We start from the raw sequence: 18579 nt of genomic DNA, 5'->3' as shown, positions 1-18579 counted from the left end.
GAACTGATGCCCTCAAGTTGTCTACATGAGCTCCGTCTGCCCCCGCTGCCAAACACATATACTCTACACAAAATAGAGAAAGAACTTTTTTCTCCTAAAGAAAAGTGTAGCCTGGCATAGCAGCACACACCTTTAATCCCATTAATCTCTGTGAATTCAAGGCCAGCTTGGTCTTCATTGTGAGTTTCCTTTGTGCATTTTCCATAATCAGTTGGCAACATGAACCGGCTCTCCAGCCACTCAGAAGAAATTATGAGTGGCTGAGTCATAAGGTAGGCTGTGTGCTCCTGGTAAAGTTCTGTGGGTGAGATCCATGGCATGTGTCATGCAAACCCAAAGCCGCCTCAGGAAACTGCTGTTAAGTACAAAAAATTCAAGCAGGGCTTTAAAAATCATTTTGAGGCTTATGGTTCAGCAGTTAAGAGCACTGGTTGCTCTTCTAAAGGAACCAGGCTCAATTCCTAGCACCTTGATGGTGGGTCATAGCCATGGTGCTGTCTTCTGGCCTCTTTGGGAACCAGACTTGCATGTGGTATGCAGGCAGAGAACTTCCATACACATAGATTTAAAAACAAAAACAAAAACAAATCTTTGTGGCCAGTGAGATGGCTCAGTGGGTAAAGATTCTTATCATAAAGATTAATGACAGAGTTCTGCAAGACCCACAGGAAAGACCAAACCCCCACCAGTTGTCTCTGACCTCCATATGCGTGTCATGGTATGTGCAGAAACATACACACATTAAATAAAAATGCTGAGCAACCTTGAAGACAGCCTGTTGTCTGTCACAGAGAATGAGTGGGTTTTCTTATCCTCTGTATACCAAGAATTGTTTCCATTTTCACTGTTGCCTTAGTCCCCTCCCCCTCCTCTCTGGGTCCCTAGCAGAAACAGCTCTGTGTCACACAAGTGCTCCAGCCACCAGGGGCCTGCAGATCAATCCCACCTCTCTGCAGGGAGGGCAGACAGTGCTAATTGAGCTCCAGAGTGACTTCTGTTTTCCCCTCCCAAGGCTGGAGATCAAGCCCAGAACTTTTTTGTGAATGCCAGGCAAGTACCCTGCCAGGCTAAATCAGCTCTTTTTTATCTTTGGAGAAGGGTTCTCTGGTGATGTAAGATGGGCTGTGGATGACCTTGTACTCTTGATCCACCTGCCTCCACCTCCTGAGTTGGGGTGGATTATAAGCAGGCACCACCTTGCCTGGTTTATTCAATGGTGGGGATTGAACTGAGGGCTTCCTGAATGCTAGGCAAGCGTTACACCAATGAGCTACATCCCCAGCCCCCAACCTCCCCCCTTCCAAGTTGTCTTTTATGGCTTCACAGATAGTGCTGGGCAGCAGCAAGCTAGGTTTCCTGTGTGGCCAGGTCCAAGCCTCACCCGCTGCCCAGCCTTCCCCCCGTGGCTGTCTTCTTTAGGAACGTGGGCTTCATGAGATGTCTTCCTACCCCAAAGCCAAGGGCAGACTGACTAATGCAGATGGGATGGTGAGCTTCAAATCAGAAAGGTGGCAGCTTCCACACAGCTGTGTGTGCTTGCCTAGCAGCTTTATTGCGGCACAGTTCACATATTGTCCCAATTGGTCACTTAAGTATGCAGCCCAGTGGCTTTTAATATGGTCACAGTGACCATAATCAAATGCAGGACTCCCGAAGGAGGGCTGGGAATGCAGCTCACTGCATTAGCATACAGCAGGCCCTAGCATCTGTCCCCAGTGCTAGGGAGGTGGAGGCAGGAGGATTAGGAGTTCAAGGTCATCCTCAGCTCCATAGCAAGCCGGATACCAGTCTGGGATACATAAGACCCTGTTCAAAATCAGAAAGAAAGAAAATTTCCCAAAGAAAACTCCACTCACAGTTACCCGCCTGGGACATTTTTTGTTGGTTGATTCATGTAAGCAGTAATCTTTGGGGTTTGATTTTCTAAATTCTGTTTTTATTGTTTGTCATGTGGCTGTGAGTACATGTTCATCATTACGCATGTGTGGAGATCAGAGAAGCCTTTGGGGAGCTTATTCTCTTCATTTACTTTGTCATGGAGGGTCCTCCTGTTCTACCGTTGGGAGCTGTTCCCCAGGCCAGCTGGCCTGAAAGCTTCCTTGCACCTCCCATCTTGCCATAGGGTTGCTGAAATTACACCTGTATCGCATCCAACTTTTGTTTTTTTAAGTTTTATTTTATTTTAAATCATGCGCGTGTGTTGGGTGTGTGCACATGGCAGACATGCATGTGTGTGCTCAAGGGAGCTAGAAGTCTCCAGAGCCCCTGAAGCTGGAGTTACAAGTGGTTATGAGCCACCCAGTATGTACGCTGGTAACCAAATATAGCTCTTTTACAAGAGCGGTACATACTCTTGACCGCTGAGCTGTCTCTCAGGCCCAAATTCAGCCTTTTTACACACTCAGGTTTATGCTTCAATCACTTTTTCCCACTGAGCCTTCTTGTTTGTTTTGTTTTGTTTTATTTGAAATATTTATTTATTTATTATGTATACAGCATTCTGCCTGCACAGCAGAAGAGAGCACCAAATCTCGTTATAGATGGCTGTGAGCCACCATGTGGTTGCTGGGAATTGAACTCATGACCTTTGGAAGAGCAGTCAGTGCTCTTAACCTCTGAGCCATCTGTCCAGCTCCACTGAGCCTTTTTGAAGGACCTGGACGTGACTTCCCTCCAGAGCATCCCTTCACAGCTGGATAGTATTCCCATGGCTGCGCTGGACCACAGTCAGGTTATCCATTGACCAGTGGGTTGGTAGATGATTGAGCCGTTTCAACTACTGACTCCCACAAACTGCACTACTATGAACAGTCCATATTTGTGTTGCTTTAATGCATACATCCAAGACTATACAACGTGTGTGTGTGTGTGTGTGTGTGTGTGTGTGTGTGTTATGAAGTACAATGTCTGTGCATTCAAGAGGCCAGAGGTCAACATCTACTGCCTTCCTCAATCACTCTCCACCTATTTATTTATTTATTTATTTATTTTATCTTTTTTTTTTTTTTTTTTGAGACAGAGTTTCTCTGTACAACAGAGCCCTGGCTGTATGGTACTTGCTTTGTGGACCAGGTTGGCCTCACAGAGCTAGCCGTCCCTGCCTCTGCCTCCCAAGTGATGATACTAAAAGCACAGGCCACCATGCCTGGCTTTTTTTTTTTTTTTTTTTAAAGATGTATTTATTTATTAAGTATACAGTGTTCTGTCTGCATGTACAGAGGATGCTAGATCTTATTACAGATGGTTGTGAGCCACCATGTGGTTGCTGGGAATTGAACTCAGGACCTTTGGAAGAGCAGCCAGTGCTCTTACCCTCTGAGCCATATCTCCAGCCCCGGCTTTTTTTTTTTTTAAGATGCATTTATTTTTATTTTATGTGTATGAGCGTTTGCCTCCATGTCTGTATGTGTGCTGTTTATGTACAGAACCTTTGGAGGCCTTAAGAGGGTGTCAGATTCTCTGGAACTGGAGTTAAAGATGGGTGTGTACCACACGTGCTCAATGGTACACTGAGTAGACCAGAAGCAGGCTTCCAGTCCTTTCGTTAGCTCATCCTTTGGGTACAGGAACCATTTTGTTTTCTTTTGTGCTTTGATTTTTTTTTTCAAGGCAGGCTCTCTCTGTGTAGCCCTGGCTGTCCTGGAACTTGCTCTATAGACCAGGCTGGCCTCAAACTCAGAAATGCACCTGCTTCTGCCTCCCAGATGCTGGGATTAAGGGAGTCTTAATCTGAGTCCTCTGGAAGAGCAGCCGGTGCTCTTGACTGCTGACTTTCAAGCCCCTCTGCCTTGATTTCGAGACACATTCTCCCCCTGGACCTTGAAGCTCTTTGTTTTGAGTAGCCTAGGTGGCCAGCAAGCTTTTGCTGTCTCCACGTGGCAACGTGTGTTCCAGGCATGCAAGGCTTTTACAAGAATGCTGGTGATTTACACTCGGTTCTCTTGCTCTCACGGCAAGTACTGTTACACTGAGCCATCCCCACAGCCAGCTTATAACATTTTTCCAAAACACCACAAGCTTCCGTTCTGTGGAGCATGGTAAATGCTATGTAGCAGAAGAGAGACAGAGACACATGGTTTCACTTGTCCAAAGAGGCAGACCTCCAGGACCCTGGGCTCTGGAGTGTGGAGAGTGGCAGGGACCTGTTTGTGTAAGGTATGATAAGACATGCAAACACTGAAGCGACTGCCACAGAGGAAGTTTGGCTCACAGTTGCCTAGAAGCAGGCAACACAGTACTGCCTATGAGACAGGCTTGGGAGCACCCTGGTTAGTCAGAAGGCAGAGAGAGAGCAAAGGGGAAATGTGGGCCCAAGGGTGGCTTCTGCCAGACTGCAAGGGTTCAGATTGATGGATGCCAATCATTCCAGCAGCCTTAGAGCCTTAGGCCTTTAAAGCAGCAGTTTTCAACCTGTGGGTAGAGACCCCTTTGGGAGTTCGAGTGACTCTGTCACAGGGGTCGCCTAAGACCGTTAGAAAAGACAGGCATTTACATTATGATTAATAACAGTAGCAAAATTACAGTTAGAAAGTAGCAACGGAAATAATTTTATAGTTGGGATGATCTACGTTAAAGGGCCGCAGCATCAAGAAGGTCAGAAGCAATTTATAGAAGGGGCGGGGCTTCTGTTGCTGCGGAAAGCATCTTAGAGGAGAAAGGGGTTTATTTCCGTTTGCAACTCAAGGTTGTAGTTTATTGCTGTGGCCTGGGAAGCTAGGGCAAGAGCTTCACACAACTGGTCACATCACATCGGTAGTCAAGGGCAGAGAGAAACAAATACAGGCAGACTCGCTGGCCTGCTCGTCCTCAGCTTGCTGCCAGCACTCTCTTGCTGCCGGCACTCTCACACAGTTCAGGACCCCCCTGCCTAGGGAATAGTATTGTTTGCAGTGGGTTGTACCTTCCCATATCAATTAATTAAGACGATCCCCCACAGTCACACCCACAGGTCAGTCCAGTGTAGATGGTCCCTCACTGAGGGAGACTCTTCCCAGGTGACTGAAGGTTGTGTCAGGTGGGCAGGTAAAATGAAGCCCCTTGAGGAATCTGTTGTGCCTGGAGGGGCATGAGAGAGTGAGGTATATGATCCATAGACCCTGTCTGTAGGCGTTGACTATAGACCGACTGCTTTCCATATGAAATATGTGGGTCTCTGGGGTTTTTTTTTTTTTTTTTTAACCTGTTGACTTATTTGTTTCCGGACCCACGTGCTGAGCAACAGCATGTTTGTTGAAGTCAAAGGACAAATTCCAATAGTTGGTTCTTACTCCACCATGTGCGTCTCAGGGATCAAACACTGGCCACCGTGCCCTGCAGCAAGAGCCTTTGCTCAGTGAGCCATCTCATGGCTATACGTGAAGTTTCCATTGTCTCTAGGGATGAGCTAGCCTCGGCACTTAAGAAGGATCCCACCAGGATCTGTAAATCCCAAAGTATCAAAAGCATCAAAAACTCAGAATAAAAAGGCACAGTTCATACAGCTATTTAAGGCAGAGCTCCTGGCTCATAATTTTTTCTTCCATTGCTACATACATTACAGAGTCAGTTTGGGCCCATCCACTGTAAGGCACAAACACTTGAGCCAGAGAGCTGGCTCAGAGGTTAAGAGCAATGGCTGCTCTTGAGAGGACCAGAGTTCCATTCTCAGCACCCATATGGTCGCTTACGACCTTCTGTAACTCCAGTCCCAGAGGATCTGATACCCTCTTCTGGCCTTCACAGGTGCCAGTCATTAACTTGGTACACAGAAACACACACAGGCAAAACATCACTATGCAATTTTAAAAAATACATTTTAAAAACACAAATACTTCACATTGCTTCCTGAATTTTTACGAGAGCATTTAAGCGTGCTGCACCACCTTTAGCATCCATGATAATTTTGTTTTTCTTTGGAGAGTTGTTTGTTTGTGATAAGGTCTCACTGTGTAGTCCTGGCTGGTCTAGAAGTTGCTATGTCCAACCAGGCTGGCCTTGAACATACTCTGCCCATGCTAATAGTTTACTTTGTTGTTATTGTTTGCAGTGCTGTTGTACTGGGAAACTGAGGTCTCCTTTTGGGTTCTTAGTCCCATTAGTAAAATGATTTTAAATTGGACTTGGAAGGAAGCTCAAAGGCAATTTTATTTTGAGAAAAAATAGGGGCTGAAAGGATGTCTCAGTGGTTTAGACTGTGGCCCCCTCTTGCAGAGGACCTGAGTTCAGTTCCCGGCACACCATGGGGCAGTTTTCAATGTCTGTAACTCCAGCTCCAGGGTAACCAACGTTCTCTTCTGGCTCCTCTCTTCTTAGGAACCCACATGCATGTGCACATACATACATACATACATACACACATAAAAATAATCATTAACACTTTAGAGCGAGAGGGGAAAACAACAGAGCAGACGACTGTAAACCTGGCAGGAGACTGAGGAAGATGATGGAGAAGAGGAAGAGACAACGCTGTGCCTTTTGCAGTGGAGGTCAGCCAAGCCACTGCATGGTAGAGGGAGGTGGGGGGTGGGGTGCTTCAGAGAAAAACCTGAAAAGCCCAGAGCAACAGGGAAAGCCTGTTTGAACTCTTGGCTGGGACCCCCAAGGAAAAAGAACAAAACAAATAATGGTTAACTTTTCTGAGGACCCAAAACCCTGACAGCAGCTGCATTGAGGGAGGCGCTCCTGAAGGGATGAGCACATTACTTCATTAAAGACACAATTAGCCTTTCCGTCCCTGTAGCATGAGTGCTGGCAGGGGAGTGACGAACGGAGCTGGGTTAACAACTCTCCAAAGAAGATAATAGTGATGTTTTGGGTCATTTATAATGCCAGGTCTCCTCCCAGGGCCAGAGGAACAACTTAGATTCTAGTCTATTTTGACCAGGAGGAAGTGGCTTTATCTTACTGGGCCTTCCTTTCCTTTCTGGGGACTGGGGTCTCCATCCTCAATGACCTTCCAAGGCAGCTGTCAGTCCCTGTAACAGCTAGGAACAAACCCTGGCCTCGGACATGCTAGGTAAGCGCTCTACCATCAAGCTACACCTCTAGCCTTTGGTTTTAGGCTTTTTGCTGTTTGTTTAGTTTGTTATTCTGGTTTTAACTGGTGGAGGGGAAACAAGGCCAGGCCACGTGTGTGTAGGTCAGAGGTCAGCTTGAAGAAGTCAGTGCTCTCCTTCCACTATGTGCGCCCAGGGCATTGAGGGGATTGAATTCAGATCATCAGGATTAGTAGCCAAGGGTCTTTGTCCACTGAGTCGTCTCACTAGCCTTTGTGTGTGTGTGTATGCATGTTCACACGTGCCGTGTGCATGCATGACGTTGTGTGTGTGTGTGTGTGTGTGTGTGTGTGTACAGATACATGCTGGTGTGCTTAATGTGTATATGCATGTCTATACACGTACCTGGCTGGTGTACGTAGTGTGTATTTGTGTGTTTGCATGCCCGCACAGGTATACCCTGGTGTACTTTATGTGTGTATACATGCCTGTACAGGTGTGTGGTGTGTGTGCGTGTATTTATGCTTCTACAGATATATGATGGTGTTCAAGGAAGCCAGGTGAGTGTCTCAGATGTTTTGAAACTGGTGCTTGTGAGCTACCATGTAGGTGTTGGGAACTGCAACCTGGATTCTCTGCAAGAACAGCAAGCACTCTTAACCACTGGTTTCCGCTTTGAGACAGGCTAGCCTTAAACTCAGGATCCTCCTGTCTCATCCTCTCCAGCGTTCAGATGATAGGTGCATGTCCCCAAGGCCCACCATTAACCGTATCTGTTAAAATTCTTTGGAGCTGCCCATTCCTAGGTGGAATTTGTGCTTTCTCTCCTCTGAGCAGCATGGAAACAGAATCTGTACAACGTGAAGTCAGACCTTAGTTCACAGGAACTAGCTAGCCACGCTAAGAGGCCAGGCAGAGGCTGCCATTCAGGTTTGTCCCATATTTGTGTGTTTAAATCATCATGCCCTGGGTGGGGTTTGTTATGGTGTACAAATACCAGGAAAGGCCAGCCCTGACCCAAGCCACTTCCATTTATGATATATATATTTTTTAATTTTTATAAATGGTGTTTGTGGATGTATGACATCTGCCCAGGACATCATCCACCATAATAACTGTTAAACATTTGCTAACATGACATCATGAGGCAGGGATGAGTGACACCCCACCATAGGGGGCTATTGTAAGTAGTGAATGCTATGAGGGCTAGGCATGGTAGATCACTTGCCTCGTACATAGGAAGCCCTGGATTCCGTGTCCAGCACCCAACAAAAGATATGGTGATGCACATCTGTGATCCTGGCACTTGGGAGACAGAGGCAGGACTTCCAGAAGTACAAAGTTGTTCACAGCTGCTGAGGTCCAGGCCCACCAGAGGTATACAAAGAGACCCTGTCTCAAAAAAAAAAAAAAAAATGATAAGTAAACTTTCAAAAGTTATGAATGACTTTTAATTGAAAATACATGCAGCAGGTAGTAATTCATATCTTAAGCTTCCTTCATGACCTCTCTGTAAGAAAATCTCTAATGCATTCTTAGTCTGTTGTTCCTTTTTGTTATTGTTGTTTTTTGTTTGTTTTTTGAGACAGGGTTTCTCTGTATAGCTCTGGCTGTCCTGGAATAAGAGAGACAGGGACAGGAACGGACACACACACATACACACACACACACACACACACACACACACACACACACATGGGGGGGGGGGGGGGGGGATTTATCTGGCCAGTGGTTTTGGAAGCAAAGAAATCAAGACTATACCAAGAGCACCCAGCAAGGGCCTTCCTGATATCTCAACACGTGGAAGGGCAGCATAACCAAGAGAGCTAAAAGGCACTTTTTTTTTTTTTTAAACCAAACCAACCCTGAGAAGGTTGGCCCCTGTCTAGAATTCCCCAGTGAGGGCTGGGCTGGGGGTGCTCAGAGAGGTAGAACACTTACACCTGGAATCTTTTCATGAGGATTTAGGGTGTGGTTCAGTAGGACAGGACCTGCATGTGTACTGTCTTGGAGTCTATCCCCAGCATTTCTCAGTCAGTGGGAAACACTCCATTAGTGAGTGCATGATGGATCCTCCTATCCGGACCCTAAAAGTAAGCAGCGGGAGGAAATAACAGTTCAGAACTCTGATGTGTGCTGGGTGCGTCCGTAAAGCAGAATTGGAGCCTCAGGTCTACCCAGATGTTAGTGTCCTATCCTTCTACCTCAGGGCTGATGAGCACAGCCAGCTCAATCAGCGTCATGCCTCCAGGTCTGTGGGTCTCCGCGTTATCCTGCCATCCAGTCTCAGATTAATTATCATCCTGTGTGTAGTGTCTGCGCCAAACACGCAAGTGCACGGCTCCCAATAGTAGATTATTTGCTGTGAACGCAAGCTGTCCTCTGCTGTTGCTACCTGTAAAGAGCAAGCAGGGTGTGGGAGAGTTTCTTTTTTTTTTTTTTTTTTTTTTAACCCAAAGAGGAAATTCTGTGCCATTTCCACACCACACAGTCACAGTGGGGACCAATCTCCAGCACACCAGCACCACCTCTCCAGCCAATACAGCCAGGGAAGGCGCAGCTTCATTTTCTAGAAGGATCCCACCCAAGGCATCAAAAACAGCACATCACAGCCTGGGTGCAGCACCAGGTCGCCGGCATGGGGACTGCACACTCTAAGGGTGGCGACAGGCGGGGGGCACTCCCTGGCCACCCTGAGCTGTCCTTCTACGGCTCTCTCCCCAGGAAATGGAGCGAGAACGTCTTCTTGGATAATGAGCTATTGACCTCCAAGATCCTGTCGGTGCTGAGGCCCCAGGCGGAGCGAGGCTTCCGGACAGGAGACCTCCACTACCCTGCCCACTTTCTCAGCACCAACTCCGTATTTGCCTCTGTTGCAGCCTCCCTAAAGGAGAGCCCTCGGAGCACGCTTCTTTCTGATGGCAGCAGCCCAGCTCCTTCCAGGAATGTCGGCATGACCGTCTCTCAGAAAGGGGGTCCCCAGCCAACACTGAGCCCAGCCGGACCTGGGGTGCGACTTGGGTAAGCTGAGGATTTCCCTTCTGCTGGCAGGTGCATTCAGTGCATAAATCCTTATGTATGCCTCATTAACACATGCTCTCTGCGTCCTAAAGTTGTTTACGGTTTATCATCACCATCGTGGTCGTCATCATCATCATCATCATCATCATCAGGCAGAGTCTTATAGCCCAGGCTAGCCTAGAACTCACAGTGTAGCCAAAGATGACCTTGACCTTTTTTTTTTCCTTTAGGTTGCATTTACTTGTATGTATGTATGCATGTATGGATGTATGGATGCATGTATGGGGGCATATGTGGCACAGCAGACAGGTGGAGATCAGAGAACAACTTTCAGGAGTTCATTCTCTCCGTTCACTGTTAGGGACCCAAGGATTGAACTTATGGCCTCAGTCTTGAGGGCAAGCACCTTTACTGGCTGAGCCATTTCACTGGCCCAACCCATGCCTTTTCTTTTTGTAAAATCAATGTATTCCCAGATTGTGTTCAGCCACAGGTAGAGGCAGTTCGCCTAGCATACTGGGTTGGCGTCCCTGCCCCCAAGGCATGCCTACGGTCCTGCAGATCAGTGTCTGTGCCTCACTTGGCTTCACAGGGTATCAAGGTGGTCCTATCAAAACAGGACCAGCAGCACTAGTTAAAGCCACGGTCATGTTCACTGCTGAGTTCTGGGAAAAGCTGGTTTTCCTTTCCTTCTCCCCTGCTAACTCCTGCTGTAAGGCTGTGTACCCCCTGAGTCATTAGGAGGAACCTGTGTCTGCCAGTAAAGGCAGTGCGCGTTACGTGCTCATGCACAGACTTACTGACACACCGTACTGTGTCCTCAGTAGTTGAGTATGTGCTCTGCCAGTGAGCCACACTCCCAGCTGCTAGAATATTTTTAAGTTTACAGGAAAATGTGAGCAAGTAGCAGAATCTCCAGACTCCTTCCCTAGCCTACACCTCAGTACACACCCACACAGCTGCCTCTGTGGTTATGCCAGTGCAGCACATTGGTTACAGCTGAACCATCAGCTGATACACGGAACCAACCTAAACCAAGTCTGCACTTGGGTCAGCAACTGAGGCTTTTCCCTAATGTGGTGTCTCTGAGGACTCACCTAGAATTCCAATTATTTATTTATTTTATTATTATTATTATTATTATTATTATTATTATTATTATTATTATTATTATTATTATATTTTTTACATTGGTGTTCTACCTCCATGCATGTCTGTGTGATGCTGTCAGATCCCCTGGAACTGGAATTAATAGACAGTGGTGAACTGCCATGTGGGTGCTGGTATTTGAACCTGGTCCTTTGGAAGAACAGCCAGTGCTCTTAACCGCTGAGCCATTTCTCCGGCCCTAGAATTCCAAATGATATTTCTCCGCTTTTTTCCTCTTCTTCCACTTTTCCTTTTCCCCTCATTGCCCTCCCCCCATTACTGGCATGGGACCTAGAGCCTTTAGCATCCTGAGCAAGCACTTTAACACTGCACATATACCTAGCCCAGTAGTCTCCTAATTTTTTAAAATGACCTGTAACAAGTTAAAAGGTCCTATTGGAATCCAGAAAGTTCTCCAATCATCTAACTAGAAGGAGTAACAATCCCATTGCCTTACTGATTCCAGTATGTATACATGCCTATTTAAGGCACCTTTCTTGTTTGTTTGTATTGTGTGTGTCTGTGTCTGTGTGAATATGTATGTGTGCACATGTGGAGGCTTGACAACAGTGTTGAGGAGTCGGATCTCTCCTTCTCTCTGTGGGGGGGCCCAGGGATTGAATTCAGCCGGTCAGGCTTAGAAGCACCTTCACCCACAGAGCCATCTCACTGACCCTAATTTCTTTTCGTGAAATTAAATATTTCAATCGTTTGCACTCAGTCCAGCCACTGGAGACATGGATGAAGCCGACTCCGTGTTTTCAAAACTGAAGCAGACGGCCGATGACTCCCTGTCACTCACATCCTCGAATGCTGAGTCTGTTTTCATAGAAGGTATGGTCAGCCCTCTGTTCTCCCAGGGATGCCACGTGGTTACTGTCTCTACAGGGAAAGGCCAGAGGCTTCAGTGTGGCCATGAAAGGGACAGGAAGATGTGGCAAGCACCCCGTCCTTATTATCAACAGCTTTCTGTCGTTCTTCCCCCAGATCCTTCCATTGCCTCACTGAGGTGTGAAATCGAATCAGATGCCCATGAGTTTGAGGCGGAGTCCTGGAGCCTCTCTGTGGATTTAGCATATGCCAAGAAACAGAAGAAGGAGGTGGTGAAAAGACAGGATGTCTTGTATGGTAAGGTGGCTAACCGCTGTGTCACCGGGCCAGCCCTCTCTTTAATTCTTTATTTGCATTCTTTTGTAAAAATAGGTGTGTGTGTGTGTTTATGCACAAGCTCACTGGGGCTCCATGTGGAAGTCAGACTACAACTTGCAGGAATCAGTCCTCTCTACCATATAGGATGCAGAGAACCAGCTCAGGTCATCAGGCTTGACAGCAAACACCTTTGCCCAGTGAGCCACCTTCTTACCAGCCCTGTTCTCTTTTGTTTTTGAGATAGAGTGTCATAGCCTCAAACTTCCTATGTAGCCTCAAATAACCTTAAATTTCCTTCACCTCCCAAGTTCTTGGGACTACAGGCATGCACCACCCCCACCTGGTTTATGCAGTGCTGTGGGGCGGAACCCAGGGTTTATGCATGCTAAGCAAGCACCTCACAAACTGTACCATTCCACCTCCTCCTTTTTTTTTCCTTTCCCTAATTCCACCTAAGAGTCTGAGCTGTGTAGCCAGTCTCTCAGGAGACCCTGTCATTTGTCTCACCTACCACTCCCCTGGGACCGCCCTGTCTGTTGTACCAGAGAGGGCTTTGTTAGCACAGGTCCCTGCAAACCTGCCTGGCCAAGTGCCCAGGGCTGACTCATTCTTACCTTGTTGGTGACTGTCTCCCTGTGTTTGGGCTGCTAGGACAGAATGTCATCAACAGGGTGGCGTTTAGAGACTGACAAGTCCAGGATGAGGTACAGACTCAGGATTTGGTGAAGCTAGCTTCCTGGTCTTAGACAGCATCTCCCCACTGTGTCTTCAGATCACTTCAGGGGCAGGAGCTTCTGTGTGTGTGTGTGTGTGTGTGTGTGTGTGTGTGTGTGTGTGTGTGTGTGTGTGTGTGTGTGTTAATGATAGCCACTGGTTGCATCTCTAATCTTGGATTTTGTTGTTTTGTTTTTTTGAGGATTTCAAACCTGAGGACAGTGTATTTATATCACTTTCACTCCTCTCTGCCTCCTCAACTCCTCCTACTCTTAAAATCAAGACCTCTTCTCATACCCACACACTCGTGTGTGTGTGTGTGTGTGTGTGTGTGTGTGTGTGTGTGTGTGTGTGTATCACCTGCTGAGTCCAGTTCACATTGCCCCTATGTACATGTGTTTACAGTTGACTCCTTAGGATGGAGGGCTCCTTTCTAGAAGGGGTTGCTGAAATGGTCCTCCCTCCTTCAGCAGACATTAACTACTTGTAGCCCTTCTGCTAAGGGTGAGGCCCTGTTACATGTTCCTCCTTCCATGTGTGGTCTTTCAGGTCTTGGGCAGGCAGCCCTATTATTGAGATTTCATGGATTTCTTGATCTGTCCAGAGGGCCCTCACATGGCCTGGTCCAGAGCTTCTCATGGTCTTTCTGCCTCTTCCATGGTGTTCCCTGAGGGAAAGAAAGCAACAACAACAAAACATCGTGTGTATGCATAATGTGTGTAGGGGTCAGCGGACACTTAGTGGAGCCATTTCTCTTCTTCTGCCTGTTGTGAGTTCTGGGAACTGAACCAGAGGTCTATAAAAATATTTTCCCACGCAGCAGTTGTGGCACACATCTTTGATCTCAGAACTTGGAAGGCACGACAGATGGATCTCTGTGAGTTTGAGGCCAGCCTGGTCTACAGAGTAAATTCCAGGTTAGCCAAGGCTACACAGAGAAACCCTGTCTCAAAAACAAAGCAACCAAAAAGATATTTTCCCATCTGTGAAGATTCTTCTTATCTTAACTTTGCTTGCTTTTTATTATTTATTTATTTGTTTGTTTGTTTGTTTGTTTGTTTGTTTATTTTAGGTAGGATATCTCATGTAGCTCAGGCTAGCCTCAAACTTGCTTTGTAACCTTGAACTTCTGATCCTCCTGCCTTCACTGCCAGAGTTCTGGGATGACAGGCCTGGTCCGCCATACTCGGTTTATGGGATGCTGGAGGTAGAACTCAGGTCTTTGTTCATGGTAGGCAAGCACTCCTACAACTGTGCGTCTTAATAACGTGGAAGTTAAATTTCAGCGCAGACACTGGGTCCACTGAAGTTTGTATTTGGTCACATGCATTCAGAAATATGCAAGCTTCACCCCCACCAAGGCTAGAATTTCCTTAGCACAGCCTTCTTGACCTCAAGGACAGAGGCTCCTGGGGCATTGAGGTTGCACAGCACATTTCTAAATACTTTTTTTTTTTTCAGCTGCTTTGGCTTCAGTCTCACTTCAGGGAGGGGAGACTTCTAATTAAAAACAGCTCCAAGGCCAAGTGTGATGGGACACACCTGCTGTTACTAAAGCAGCCTAGGCAACACAGCAAGTTTAAGAGTCAGTCCCTACCCCCCCTAGTGGCACTGAAAGGGAGAATGACCTGGACCTGCTGGACTTCCCACCTCTACTTTGCAAGCAGTCCAACTTCAAGAATTCAGCGAGACATCCAGTTTCTTAAGGTGTTGAGGATGGACCCCAGGGCCTTGTGTACACTAGATGAGCACTCTCACCTACAAAGCTATATCCACAGCCCCAGGACTATTTCTTCTTTCCTATTGTTTGTTCTGTTGTTGTTGAAGTCACTGAGGCTAGAACTCAGGGCCCCATGTGTGGGACACTAGTGCTACAAAACCATGGCTCCAGTCCCAAGACCCTCTCTTTTCTTTTTTTTTTTTTTTCTTTTTTTTCTTTTTTCTTTTACTATTTATTTATTATTTATACAGTGGTCTTATGTACATCTGCAGGCCAGAAGAGGGCATCAGGTGACAATATAGACAGTTGTAAGCCACCTTGTGGTTGCTGGGAATTGAACTCAGGACCTCTGGAAGAGTAGTCAGTGCTCTTAACCTCTGAGCCATCTCTCCAGCCCCACCAAGACCCTCTCTTTAAAAAGAAAAAAAGAAAGAAAAAAAGAAAAGGAAAAGAAAGGAAGTAGAAACCAATAAGGACTGGAGGTATTGTTTAATTGGTAAACTGCCTGCTGCACAAGCGTGAGTTCAGAGCCCTCCACCCCCCCCCCCCCCCCCAGACCCGTATGAAAAACTGGGCCTAGCACAGGCTCACCAGTGGGGCTGGGGGCAGACTAGAAGATCCCGGCCAGCTAGCTGTGCTGGGGAAGTGGCTTGGAAAATAAGAGCACTTGCTACACAGGCATGAAAAACCTGAGTCGGGTCACAGCTGGTCTTTCAGAGGCTGGGTGTGGCCACCCCTGCCTCCTGGAACTCTACCACGGGCAGGACCAGAGACAAGAGGAGTGTTTAGCACGCCATGAACCAGCCTGGCCAAGGCACGACTTGCCCCTACACACACAGAAGAACAGTGTTTTAAACTGTATTAGTTGGGTATGTACCATGGAGTGGGTATGGAGGTCAAAGGACAACTTGTGGGAGGTGATTCTCTCTACTCTGTGGGTCCCAGGGATCGAACTCATACTGTCAGGCTTGGGAGGAAGCGCTTTTGCCAACATTGGCTTGAAGCTTTGCTTTTCTTTTCTTTTCTTTTCTTTTACGTGTATGTGTGTTTTCCCTGCATGTGTGACTCTGCATCACTTATGTACCTGGTGCCCCAAGAAGGCCAGAAGAGGACATCAGATGCCCTGGAACTGGAGTTAAAAATGGTTGTGAGCCACTATGTGGGTGCTGAGAATCAAACCTGAGTCCCCTGGAAGAGAGAAGCCAATGGTCTTAACCACTAAGCCATCTCTCTAGTCGTATTTTCTATATTTAATGTAGTTTTAAAAATACTTTATTTTCTATGTATGTGGGGGCTGCTTAGTATATGTTCATGCATCATGTGCATGCAGTAGTGACAGAGGCTGGAAGAGGGTGTCAGATTCCATGGAATTAGAGGTATAGGTGGTTGTGAGCCTTACTGTATAGACCAGGCTGCCCTTGAACTCAGACCCTTGTGTATCTCTGCCTCCAGCAGGCTGGGATTAAACATGTATGACATCAAGCCCAGCCTCAACATGCACTTGTTTACCACAAAGAAAAAGAGGGAAGAAGAAGGAGAGAGTGTGTGGGCAGAGAGCTGGCCAGCTCAACCGAGCTGAAGCAGGCCTACAGACGCTGTGAGCACCCTGGGAGTTAAGATGAATCTTCCAATGCCTTTGTCCCTGCAGAGCTGATGCAAACAGAGGCACACCATGTGCGCACGCTCAAGATCATGCTGAAAGTATACTCCAGAGCCTTGCAGGAGGAGCTGCAGTTCAGTGGCCAGGCAATTAGTCGCCTGTTCCCATGTGCTGACGACCTATTGGACATGCACAGCCACTTCCTTGCCCGCCTCAAGGAACGCCGGCAGGAATTTCTGGAGGAGGGCAGTGATCGGAATTATGTCATCCAAAAGATCGGGGATGTCCTGGTTCAGCAGGTAGGTGCTATGTCTAGGAGGGGCCACACCTCTCTTCACCTTGTCTTCCCTCTCTCCGTGCTCATATCTTAGGAACCCCAAGGCTGGGGTTCAGAATTTCACTCCCAGGTAGGGATCTACCTCAGTTAGTGGAGCCTGGTATGCACAAAGCCTTGAATGCCATCCCCAGCACAGTGTAAAAACTGGAGCATGCTGGTTTCTGCCTATACACCACTTGGGACCATCAGGAGTTCATCATCCTTATCTACATAGTGAGTTGAAGTCCATCCTGGGGGCTAGAGATTATCTCAAAAAGAAAAAAAAAAAAAAGTCTATGGTTTTGTTTCGTTGATTGGTGTTTTGCTGGGGGATAGGAGGAGGTCCAGGCAGGGTGTCATGGAGCTCCCTGGTTTGAACTGATCCTCTTGACTCCCAGTTCCTGGGTGCTGGGATTACTGATGTTCCCATACACCCAGTTTTTGCAGTGCTGGGGATCATGACGAGGGCTTTGGGTATGGGAGACAGACACTTCACTGAGTCACATCTCCAGCCCCCAGCTGCTGGGGGTAGTATATGCATGCCAGTGCAGGTGCCCCGTGAGGCCTGAGATGGATGTCAGGTGTCCTCTTCCATGTAATCAGTCATAAGCTGGGCAGTAGTATTGGTGCACGCCTTTAATCCCTGCACTTGGGAGGCAGGCATAGGTGGATCTCGGAGTTCAAAGCCAGCCTGGTCTACAGAGGGGGTTCCAGGATAGCCACAGCTACACAAAGAAACCCTGTCTTGAAAAAGCCGACAACAACAGATTTATTATGTGCCATGGTATGCTTAAGGAAGTCAGAGGATGACTTTCACAGGAACTGGTCCTCTCATTCTACTATGTGGATCTGAGGGATGAAACTCAGGTCATCAGGCTTGACAGCAAATGTCTTTACTTGCTGAATCTTCTTGCCAGCTCTATTCCTCCTTCCCTTTTTGTTTGTATATATGTTCTATTTTTATTTGTTTGTCTCTCTAGGTAGCCCTGGCTGTCCTGGAACTCACTCCGTAGACCAGGCTGGCTTTGAACTCACAGAGTTCCACCTGCCTCTGCCTCTAAGTGCTGGGACTTAAGACAGGCGCCACCATGCCATATTGGGATAGGGCCTTTGAATAAACCTCAAGCTCACTGTTTTGGCTGGTCAGCTGCCTGTGAACCCCTACAGTCCTGTCTCAGCCCCCCAGTTCTGGGGTTACAGACACACAATGCCAGGCTTAGATAGTTAGGCGGCTGCTGAGGGCCTGCAGCCCAGATCTTTATGCATATATACTGTACCCACTGAGCCATCTCCCTGGGACCCAGTCCTTGATGGCTACAAGCATAGGTTTGGGCCAGAGCCATCCATTGTAGGGCTGGTAGACAGCAGAAGGGAGTGGGATCAAGTTTGAAGCCAGCCTCACAACCTGAGAAAACCCCTTTCTAAAAGAAAGAAATCATCCCGTGCTCATTGCAGAAAATGGATCCGAAAGGGAGACTTCACCTTTAGGACTCACTTAACCTGTATCGGTAGATTAGGCCACCTGACAGTGTGGACCTGAGGCACCTGGAGAGTGGGGACAGGCAGAGCTCAGGACAGTTGTCTCACCTCCTTACGCCTTGCGTTGAGGCGCCCTGTAAGCGCCGAGCCAAGGAGGTGTTGGGAGGCAACAGTCAGGAGGGGTAATAATAACGAAGCAACAACCAAACCCTGAAAAACAGCACGATGAACTAGATGGAAACATACTCTGACCACATCCGTAAGTCATTTTTGGCTAACTTTTCCATCACTTTTCCTTTTAGTTTTCAGGGGAAAGCGGGGAGAGAATGAAGGAGAAATACGGCGTGTTCTGTAGTGGCCACAACGACGCAGTCGGTCACTACAAGTTACTGCTGCAGCAGAGCAAGAAGTTTCAGAACTTAATCAAGGTAAAACACACACACACACACACACACAC

General features: G+C 47.4%; 1 protein-coding gene across 2 annotated transcripts in view; it reads left to right on the top strand.

Moving 5' to 3' along the window:
* Arhgef18 (Rho/Rac guanine nucleotide exchange factor 18) overlaps positions 1-18579 on the top strand; it is a 102247-nt gene that overhangs the window by 60485 nt on the left and 23183 nt on the right. For both annotated transcript variants that reach the window (XM_051162940.1, XM_051162939.1), the window contains exons 11-15: positions 9854-9995; positions 11866-11978; positions 12132-12272; positions 16376-16626; positions 18425-18550. In XM_051162940.1, coding sequence (XP_051018897.1) covers positions 9854-9995; positions 11866-11978; positions 12132-12272; positions 16376-16626; positions 18425-18550 — 773 coding nt within the window. The remainder of the gene's footprint in view (positions 1-9853; positions 9996-11865; positions 11979-12131; positions 12273-16375; positions 16627-18424; positions 18551-18579) is intronic.

Source organism: Acomys russatus, chromosome 19 (genome assembly GCF_903995435.1).
Source record: "Acomys russatus chromosome 19, mAcoRus1.1, whole genome shotgun sequence".
NCBI classification, from domain to species: Eukaryota; Metazoa; Chordata; class Mammalia; order Rodentia; family Muridae; genus Acomys; species Acomys russatus.
Note: the sequence above shows the minus strand (reverse complement) of the source record. Positions and strands in the feature narration are given on the sequence as shown.